Source organism: Taeniopygia guttata, chromosome Z (assembly GCF_048771995.1).
Source record: "Taeniopygia guttata chromosome Z, bTaeGut7.mat, whole genome shotgun sequence".
NCBI lineage: Eukaryota > Metazoa > Chordata > Aves > Passeriformes > Estrildidae > Taeniopygia > Taeniopygia guttata.
In genome coordinates, this window is record NC_133063.1 from 14,000,199 (window position 1) to 14,011,257 (window position 11,059).

The window sequence follows — 11,059 nt, forward strand, 5'->3', positions numbered from 1 at the left end:
CTCTTCTAATGCCCCTCCTAAACAAAACAAGTTGTATTGCTTCAGTTTCCTGACACAACTTAACTAAAGTCCATGTGCACTCATTGGTACAAAATGTGGGAATGTGATGAGGAAAACTTGCCCGGAGCCGGTTTTTTAGCTCTGCCCAGCTGCAGGTCTTTTTGCTCATGATACTGAGCCATGGCAAAGCCATGTGAGTGGTCCTAGCCCATTTCAGTACACACAGTAAATTATATCTAGGTATCTGCTGATACTGCATGAACTCAGACTAGGAATACCCACTAATGGGCCTAACTTTACTAACAGTAAAATTTTTCAGAAAATGTTTCAAAAGGTTATTAACAGCTGTGGTGAGACAACAATCCTTCCTCAAGGACTTTATACTGCCTTTTCCAGTATTTTTAGTAGAAATCTCAAAAGCAGGTTTTAAGGATCTCTGCTGCAAAGTAGTACAATCTCATAAAGCCAATGCCTGGTGGAAAACCCTGGCAGAGACAAGGCATGTAGGTAGAGCTGAGGCTTTTTAACCTTCCTTATATATACCTGCCCCAGTTTATGATATATCTATTGCATTTCTGCAGAAAGTTTGTTTCTTTGTTTGTTTGTTCCTATGCGCTATTATGGTGGTACAAAGTTTTCTGTCTTAAGAAATACACTGAGATCTTCCTGCCTTGGGCTTTTGGTTGTGCTCATGGGCTCTTAAGTCTCAGTAGTAGGTGCCCCCACCTTGCTCCACCCTTCAGCAGGGCGTGTAAATCGGGGGCTGGCCAGGGAGTCCCAGCCCCGGGATGCTCCCGGCTCCCGGCCAGGGCTCAGCCAGCGCTACGGCTGGCGACTAAGCCTTGCTGTAAGCTGGACAGCAGGAGGAAAGTTTGTCGGTCCCGCTTTCTCTTTCCATCAGTCTCTGCGGTGTGAAGACTGCTGCAATTAGCGCAACAGCCTGAAATAGAGGGCTCTAGACATCTTCCTTCTGCTCAAGCTCTCCCGGAGGACCTCACGGCTGTTCCAAGCTGCAGAAAAATGTACTGGGGAAATCATCTTAGGTAAGTTCGCTTGAGGCGCCGGGGACCTTCTCTAGCCAGGGATGCTTTTTCCTTTTAAATGTTCATACACTCACCATTCGTTTTAGTGTTTGTGTCTTATTAGCACAAATTTATCTCTGGTTTGATTTTTTTCTCTCTCTCACTTTTTAAATTTTTTTTACAGAATTCTTTTCACTGCGACTCTGGTCTGGCAGGCTGTTCATTTAGAAAAAGGTTAGGGAAACTTCATATTTCTCCCCACCCCGTTGTGTTTTTCTTCTACACTTACAGTGTGCATTTCTTCATTAAAAACTATCCTTCCCTTACATATTTGCACTTCTTGTCAAGGCCCTGAAAGTGAAGAATGGAAAGAAGATGTGAAAAGTCTCAATGTTACAGCACAAAAGCGGCAGCCCAAGAACGAAGGTTCCTTTATAAATGCGCTCAGTGATATGAGTCAGAGTTATGAAAGTAGAAAGCAGCAGAGTTCCAGGTCTTTTGTACCTTTCACTGGAATTACAGAGAGTAAGTAACATTATTTTTGTAAACAATTACATAAAATTGCTTTTAAAAAATATAATATAGTAATGCTTTACCTGTTGTCCTAGAAGATTCCAGCCTGTTGGTTTTCTGTGACCAGCCACAATTATACCCATGGACACTTAGTAAATGGTGATAAAAATTTAAGGTAGAACTGAAGATCTCTCACTTTTAAAATGTGTTAAGGAAAAACCAGGAAAAATACTAAGAATGAAGAAGAGTTTGGCACTTTTGTGTTTACAAGAGCATCTGTAAAATTTTCTAATATTCTGTTCATATTTCAGAATTCACAATATTTATGACTATAAAAATGTCAATTTTATAAAAACGGTTTGAGCTACCTGAAAGCAACAGTACTAACAGAGGAAAAAATGTATTCCGTTTCCTCCCATATATATAAAGCTTTAGATTGGTGCTCAATCCCTGGACTCTGAGAAAGGCTTTAAGGAGCGTTCCCCCCACCTCAAAACCAATAACTTCCCAGTTTTTATTCAAAAATAAGTATCACTTCCCAATAAAAATGCCCCATTTAGTGTGATTGAAACCTGCATCTGTCAAAGTGAAATATTTCACTTGAACACATCCTGCTGCTACAGAATTTGCCAGGCGTTGCTCCTTCACCATGCTGTAATCCCTAGTAGCTTGTTTCTAATCCTTAACTAAACAAACTGGGCTTAGCTGAACAAACACTCCTAACAGGCATATAATTTTATTGTCTCTAAAGACAATAAAACTAGATATCCTTAAGAGACTTTGGGAACTGGAGAGACCTGAGGGAAAGGTGAGGTTCAGAGCCCCTGACATGCTTGTTAACCGCTGTAATATTGTCTTGCAGGTAAAAAACTGAACAGACGCTGCTGCCAGAACGGAGGGACCTGTATCCTGGGGACCTTCTGTGCCTGCCTAAAGCACTTCACTGGCAGATACTGTGAATATGATGAGCGGCAAAGGTGAAAAAAAAAAAAAAGAAAACAGACCACAGTCGGAGGGAATGAGTGTGGTGCTCTAGTGGTTATTTTCTGTAGTGGGTCTGGGATGTACCAACTCTCTCCCTTGTCTTTGACAGCAACTGCGGCAGCATCCCCCACGGCGTCTGGGTGCTGCAGGACTGCTGGCTGTGTCGGTGTGGCTATGGTACACTGCACTGTCTCTCAGAAATAAGGCAGAGTAACTGCGGTAAGAAATGGCATTAAGCCAAACGTTTTTATCCCGTGGGTGACAGAATTTCCTCCTGCACTGGTGAGGTACTTGGAGGATACAGTATGTGCACTAGCTGGGCTTCTACAGTGGGTTGCTTTGCTTCGGAGAATGCATTAGTGAAACAGTAAAAAAAACGTTGTTCTTGACTGTATAGTACATCACATAAGACACTTTCAGATATTCATAATTCTGTACAGTAAGAAAATTCCCACCGGTGCAGTTGAAGTTTACAGAGGTTAAATTCATCTCTGTTCTGCAAAATCTGTATGTCTGTGACTTCCCACTTTACCAGGACAATTTCTACAAGTAAACTAAATCCAAGCACAAAACATGTTTCCTAGATAGAGAAAAAACACTAGTGTATATGTGTGTGGAGAGAATTGAAACTGGTACTTCACTAGAGAAAAAAGTTGTGTCTACTTAATACACAGAATCATCAATCATCATGCTTAAATGACACAAAATTAATCTGAATATTTTTAAGATCTGTATCTCAATCTTCAGGATATTCTTGTATGAGTTTTACGTCTGAACACACCCCTCACAAAAAAATATGTAACCATTATCCTGATCAGTGTAAAGTAGTGCCACCTAGTCTCCTCAAAAGCACTATATCATTTTAAGTCAAGTCTTGCTATGTCAGCCTGTGAAATTCCCTGTATAAATGGTTGAATATTTTTGAAAACAGTGTATCAACTAGCATAAGGATTTAAAGAATTGCTATACTGGTATTATTTTCCATGGAAAACTGACTGACCCAGACTGTTCTCAATACTCTTGAGATTACTAATAAGGATAAAAAATATTTTCTCTTCAGTGGCAAAATCAGTACAAAATATTCTTGCCCTTCCCACCCATAATATCTCGATCCCATCTTGTGCTTTCCTTCAGTTGTGCCAATATCACTCCTTAGCAGGGTAAGAAAACAATAAACCTAAAGAGTTTCAAGATTCATTTGCACCCCAAGCAGTCTCTTGTTTTCTGACCAGATTCCTACCTGAGTAGCAGTGCCTTGAAGCTGTGACTTCTGAGTTGTAGCCAACTCAGATGTAAATCAGAACATTAAGAAGGTGACATTCCTACCTTTGTAACCCTAAACAGAAGAAAAAAACAATCCACCAGAACCACTTTTTCCTTGAACTCTTCTATATTGAGCAGTTATATGTGTCACACAACTTGCTCATTAAAACTTTTTATATGTTCACCTTTGAATCAGCCCTAGTGTTCCTCATTTCAGGAGCAAAAGACATAATGGGCCTCCCTATGCTCTGTAAAAGCTGTCAGCTCCTTACTACTCTTAAACTCAGTTTAAGAAAGACAATAAAGATCTCAGCCGAGAATCCTCTCAGCATCTTTCACGGATATGAGTGCATGGCTTCTCTGCCTTCGCTAAAAGCAAAGTCCCTTGTTAAAGGAAGGGTTAAAATCGACATTCAGGCTTGAGTGCTTACCTCTTGTGAAGTTCTTCTTGCTTTTGCTTGGTATTTACTTTTGATTATGCTGAGATTAATGCCTGCAAGAGCTGATAAGTGCTATCAGTTGCTCCTCAACTGTCATTGATGGGACATCTATTTACATCTCTCCCCTGACTATTCTCCCCTGAGAATAGTCCCTTTGATTGGCTTTAACAGCTGATACCTTTAACTTAAGTACCTGTGAGATGTCAGAGGACTTTTCAAGTACGTTGAAAAACCTATGTTTTCAAATTTACATATTTACTCATTAACCATTTTATTTTCTTGATTTTATTTCTTTTAAGAGCTGACATCAGAAACAGCGGAAATTATCAGACTGTATTCTAATGGCTTAAGATTACAGCAAACAGTGTTTTCAGTCACTTGTCTGCTCGCCGTCCTTCTGGAGTTCTGCTAGCTGTGAAACTGGACAAGGGGAAATACTCAGGGTTAATATAACACTCACCAAGAATCATACATTTCTTCTATGAGATACAGAAGATTCTTCTACCTGCATGTTGGAGGCAGATTAAGGTGCATTAGCTAATGTTTAATACCTGGGTTATTATAAATTCAGATTATATGAACACTAAGTATTTATTATTATACTATTATATTAATACTGCTATCAATGTCTGATTCTAACGATTCTTTATTTTCAAAATACTGCTCTTCCAGTGGAAGCAAAGCCCCCCCCCCCCCTATATTTTATGCCTGAAGTATTGTAAATTATAGTAATTTCTTTTGTACACAGTACAACTCTTGGAACAAATAAAACTGATTTCATTTCTGAAAACTTTGTTTAACTTTATTTGAACTTGAAAATTCTTATCTACCATTTGTCATTATATTTTATCTTGTAAGAAAAACTCAGGGTAGAATGAGCAAACAGAAATTTGGCACCATAAGAGAGATTTAAGAGTAGACATCTTTCAAGCCTTAATATGAGAATTGTAAAAGTTACATCATCTTTCTTATTTAATACAGCAAAAATATATATATGCATAATCTGCATGGCAGGAATCATATGTCTATTAAGAATACAGAAGTGATGGTTATTTGTCTTTTGGGTGTTTCCATCATATCCTAGAAATATGAATGTCTCTTTTTTAATATGACAGCAAAAGAGCAACTTTGTTTAACTTTTTCTACACCAATGTTGTCTTGATTTAAATATAATTTAAAAATTATTATATCTAGGCTGTGAAATACAAAATGTTTGTATGTGCATTTTAATACAAGTTTATAAAACAGAAACAGGTTTGTTTTGAAAAAAAATCCAAAGATACACTTAAAATGTATCTTTATCCTTTCAGAGTGGAGATACCACATAGAAACCATCAGATTCATAATTTTATTGACTAAAAAGGCATTACTGATGAAGAAAATTTTTAAGGTCTTTTAAAAGTACAATAAGTTTAATCCTTAAAATTTTTTATTTATTTGGTGCTGCAAGTTGAGACAATCCAGTTCTTTAGCAGAAAAGGATGCAATGCCAACAAATGTCATAGTGTAGTGCTTGCCTTTAAATACATGACTACTCAGAATCAGACTATTATGGGGAGTCATTGTGTAAAAACATATTCATGTTCAGTACTTCAAGTATTCAGACTACCTGTTTCCAAACTCTAGACTTGGCAGACAAGGCTTCTCACTCTTCACATAAGATACACTAGACTAGAAATGGTCCTTTTCCCATTATTTCACACAAATTTGTCTGTACCCATCAGCCTGGGTTTCCAGACCATCTTAGGATAATTAAATATCAAAGAGAACAGCTGGAGGAAAATAGTTGTGCCTTTATTTAACAGATGCTGAAATTTCAGGAATGCCACTGTGAAGTCATCTTGGCTTGCCATAAAGCATACCTGAGAAGTCTGTAAGCAATACATCTTGTAATGTGTTTCAAATAGCCTTTACTTTTTAAAGAAAAATACATAGTACAGTAAAAATACATCTGAAGTAATATTTTTTTTCCCTGTGGAAATATATATAGAGGCATTAAAGATTGCAATTAACAAAAGAAAAATGTTTAAATTCAGGTTTTACAACAGAGTAGCTATTTCTGTTTTAATAACACCCACAGCAGATTTAATCATGCAAAACTGAACTGGAATAACTCTGTATGTAGATGAGCCTATGTGCCTGCAAAAGTCATACCGATGAGGGTATTCATTTTGGGTTGGTCTGAGTTGCAGAATTAGACCAACTGAAATGTCCAGCAAAATATTATTTTCCTGCCATACCAAAACATTAGTACAGGGCATCAGATTAGATGCATGGTTCTGTTTCTACAGTCTCAAAGCATTGCATGGGGAACTTAGATGAATAAGTAGCTTTAATCATGTCAGTGCACTTTTTTACTGACTCTGAATGCCAGAATTAGAAAGTTTTCTGGATGAAAAAACAGAGTTTGTTTTTTGGGGTGTTTTTTTTTTTGTTTTTTTTTTTTTTGTTTTTTTTTTTTTTTTTTGTTAGATTTTAAGATAACCCTTCCCTTTCCCTCTACCTTATCCCATTGCATTCTGTTACTGGAAAATCTGAAAATTCTGCTTCAGGATGGTTTTATGTCAACCATACTATGGCAAAACTACTCCCTTAGTGTCAGGTAGTTGTGGATGATATTCATCTTGGCTTGGTGTCAGAGCTCTAGAGATTGGTGAGGTGTGGGTAGAAGTTCAGTCTGTGTTCTTCACATACTTCTGAAGCAGAGGCAGCCACAGGAGCCAAGTTAGAAGAAAAGCCTATCTCCTTAAATTAAAGAAAAACAAGAGTGGAAAAAGAAAAAGCATGCAGAAACTGTCCCATGCATAGTCTCATTTGCAAATAAAACTTGGAGGAAAACAGAAAGCACTGAGGAACAAAGAAAAGCATACAGTCACAATCTTTGCTTAGGTTAAAACTGTCTCCGCTTTTATCTGTCTCCAGCTGTCTGCAAGAACAGATAAAAGAAAGCATTATTTTCCTCCCCTGTTACCATCTAGGCCTGGCCAACCTTCTAACAGCGCAATTACAGGCACTTTGCTAAGGTTTGTTTATAGCAAACAGCAATGCTTACTCTTCAGCCTCATGCTAACTCACAAACCACTCTGTCAAACATGGCACATCCCAGCAAAGTAGACATCTGTCGCTGCAAGTTCATGCCTGTGCCTCTATATGCAGCCACATTTGGGCAAGGGGAAGACCCTCAAAGAGAAGTATTTATCGGATGATCCACAGGGCCCCAGAGCCCAAGGTATTTTCCTTCTCGTAGCTGACTCCAGAACTAAAACAAATGGTGCTGCCTGCAGCTGGCCTCAGTGGCTTCGCCCTTCCAATTGCTCCAGCCTCCATCACTTCTAGGGACATGCCACAGCTGATAAGAGCCCAAACTGGGTAAGAATGTGGTGGAGAGGCTGCCTTCTCTGCAGCCAAGAGCCCTGGAGCTCTGCTGCTAGGCACAGACCTGCAGGGGGATGCTGCCATCTGCCCTTAGCACACTGCCCTTTAAAGGAAGGGATTCATTTTGCATAAGGCCACGTAGTGCACCAAGGTGCACACACAAACCTGTAAAAGCTAACTTTCAGGTACCAGATACTGAGGAAGTGTCACTTATGTGTCTCTCTGAGTATCTGATGGTTATCTCTTGAGATGACTTTATTCCCATCAAGGAGATGGGGGTTTCTGTTGCCCCTGAGAAGTGTTAATGGTAGCTATAGGTGCCAATCGCCTTCTCTCACCCAGAGAAGCCAGCCAAAACAGAATTAGAAGTAATTTCCCACACTTGTTTATCCAGATTTATTTGGGGGTCCTTTGTGGTTTTAACTGGCATATTTGAGATTGTAAAGGTTGTATTTTCCTATTCATCTTTCATTAACTCTTATAGTGGCAGGCTATACATCTGGGTTATTACATCCACAAATTTCATACACCTGAGCAAACATACAGCAACTTTATATTTTGTCTTCCATCAGCTGGAAGGGTAATACAATACAGCAGGCTGGCTCACAAGTTGAGCAGCCCTGTGAATTAGAATCACATAATAATACAATATTCTGAGTTGGAAAGTACCCACAAGGATCATCAAGTCCAACTCCTGTATCCACACAGGAGAACCTAAAAGTTAAAGCATATATTTAGGAGCATTTTCCAAAGTTATAGGTATATATCTCATGGAGATGTATCTAGCTATCCTGAAATCATTATCTGTAATTCACCGTCTGCCTCATTTTTTACAGCATGGTCATGTAAAGCACGGGAGAGTTAATGACAACACAGCAGCTGTATACTTGCCCTCTCCAAAATTACCCAGCTTTGTGAGTACTCCTTATGATTGCAAAGCACCTTCTTGGTCAGAGAAGATATTAAAACCTGTAATTCTCTCCACATTTGGCTGATTGACCTTGCCCTTGGCTTATGCTGCTGTGAGGGTGACTTCTTGATAAAATTGTGAAGCTGCCATATGTCACTGGAATAAAACCAGATGCCTTATGCATGTCGGGTCTAGCATTTGTCTTCAGGTACATGTTGGTACAGATAGCCTTCATTAGCAGCTGTCTTCATCTGCTGCAACCCAGCCATATCTTTACAAAACTATAATCTGTAATCCAGCCTGTGAGGCTTCAGTTCAGATATTATTTGTTGGATAACATTTGGATGAAATGCTGGGAGTGTACTATGAGGACAGAAGCACTGGTAAAGTCTCAAAAGCAAACAGCCAAAAAAGGCATTGGCATTTAAAGGAAGCACACTGCCCAGCTGAGCCTCCAGCAGCTGGTCCCAAGGACTCATATCTCTTTCTCTGACAGCTGAGATACTTCTCTGAGCTTCACACTTTGTCTGGGACATAGCTTGTCACCTTTCACTGGCTTTCTGTGAGCAGAGATAGACATACAACCTATGAAGTTCCAAATCAAAGGTCTGGGTCTGGCAGACTATGACAGTAATTTTCAACCTATCCACACAGAATTTTCTGTCACTGGGCAGCAAACAGTGATGAACATTAAATTCCTTTGTAGGCATGACACATAATATCCTGCATTTCTTACCAGCAATGCATCTTTCTGCCTGTTCTCTACAATACAATGTTTGTGTCCTCCCAATAAACAGGAAGATTCCTGTGATCCATCCTACTTACAAATCATTGCAAAAGGTTATAAACAAGAATAAATATCATATATATATGAGAAGCAAAGAAACGGATAGTTCTGTCTTCTATGCTGACATTAAAGCTCTTGTCAAATTCTAGAAAGATTTGTAGGGAAAAATTATGCTTCATGTTTTTGAATCACCAAGATTAACTCCTTTCAAAAAGTATGAAAAGGAGTATCAGGAAAAATTAATTAAAGATAAAGTGGTACAATGCTGAAAAGACAATATTTGCAAGAGCATCTTTATGCACAACAAGCAGGGAGTCAGGATCAAAAACGAAAATTGGTGTTAAAGAACCTTCCCACCTGACTCTGTACTGTTTTAAAGAGTGTTTCTTGGACAAAAAACTTTTTTAAAAAAACAAAATATTATTGGACTTGTCAAGTCCCATTCTTATGTGTCAGCCTTGTTCTTCCGGTCCCAGCATTATGTTTCCTCTCCTCAAATTTGTTTAATTGAGCACCAGTACTGAAGCCACTTCTTGCACAAGAAGGCAGTCTCTCCTGGAAAACAAAATGTCTGTACACCTTAATTAGCTTTGAAGTTATGGAGGCCATGTCATGTTAAAATGGATTAAGCTCTGTTTTCCTGTCGCTGGTGCTAGTTGCTAAATTGTGCCAATAACATTTAATATGCATTTCGGTAACAGAGACAGAAATTTCTTATTGCATTTAGCATCAGTCTTTAGTGGAAATAAGAAATACTGCAGCATGCTCCTTGCTCTGTATCTCTGCCTTCCACTGTTCCTCACAGAGGCTGTACCCAGCTCTGTGTGGACAATCTCTGTGTGGAAAAAGACTTGTGCAGATATGCTGTGCAGTACGTCTCCAACAGTGCAATAACCTGAAACAAAAGCCAATTAAGTGCATTCTTATGTGTGTTCACCTTTTATCTGAGCACACATGACATGCCTATCGCTACCAGTGCTAACCAAAAAGAACTGCAAAAGTTCAATAGTGCTAAAATATATGGAGGCCAAACTCAGGTCCAACAACTCAGGGAATACAGGGAAGGAAATCATCCATGTACGTAAAACTGAGTAGCAAATATGAATTCCAGGAGCCAAGTATATATACACCCAATGCTGCAACTTTCTCAAGTCGTTTGAGTAGACAACAAGACCACAGAGGCATGTGCCTATTGTCCTCTTCGTAGTTGTATCATCCACAGTCAGCCAGGTCCACTCATTAATCTATCCAAAATGTTCTTTTCTCATTCTATTGGTTTAATTCCCAGATATACCATTTTTGCTAACAGAGGGATGTAGCAGAGACATGAAGCAAAACTGAAGGGGAGCCCACAGTTATATATACACTGCTTTAATGTTAACAGCTTAGTTAGAAAGATTGTCTGTGTTAGCTTCAAAAGAAGACAATGTAAATACTAAATGCCAATGGGAAAAAAATCTGCTCCTGAATTTCCATTATAGTATCAAACCAGTACAAAATCCCATGGGAACAGGAGAAAAAGATTATTATTTACTTGGCAGTAATGACACCATGAATGAAATATTACATAGCATTTTGTCATCTTCTCTTTGTAAATTATATTGGAATTTATAGACGTCTCGGGAAAAAAAAATAGGTATGATTTAACATATAAAAATAGATGCTCTAAAGAAAAATGTAGACAATTCAGTTAATTATGAAAGCAAGAGTTATGAGTAACTTGTTCTCCCAGAGCATCACATGGGAAGTTACTCAAGCCCAAAAG

General features: G+C 38.7%; 1 protein-coding gene across 1 annotated transcript; it reads left to right on the forward strand.

The window, feature by feature from the left end:
* The first annotated feature begins 718 nt into the window (after nucleotides 1-718).
* LOC100220866 (cryptic protein-like) lies at nucleotides 719-5,006 on the forward strand. The gene is made up of 6 exons (XM_030258861.4): nucleotides 719-1,043; nucleotides 1,207-1,256; nucleotides 1,371-1,547; nucleotides 2,398-2,512; nucleotides 2,629-2,738; nucleotides 4,522-5,006. The coding sequence occupies exons 1-6, from the start codon at nucleotides 1,021-1,023 to the stop codon at nucleotides 4,632-4,634; spliced, it is 588 nt and encodes a 195-aa protein (XP_030114721.1). The 5' UTR covers nucleotides 719-1,020; the 3' UTR covers nucleotides 4,635-5,006.
* Nucleotides 5,007-11,059: the final 6,053 nt, after the last annotated feature.

Bases quoted from the DNA above. Each gene is read 5' to 3' on its own strand.
- LOC100220866 (XM_030258861.4), top strand. From the start codon at position 1,021: ATGTACTGGGGAAATCATCTTAG. The intron at 1,257-1,370 runs GTTAGGGAAACT...CTTCTTGTCAAG, and splicing joins GGCTGTTCATTTAGAAAAAG to GCCCTGAAAGTGAAGAATGG. The intron at 2,739-4,521 runs GTAAGAAATGGC...ATTTCTTTTAAG, and splicing joins AATAAGGCAGAGTAACTGCG to AGCTGACATCAGAAACAGCG.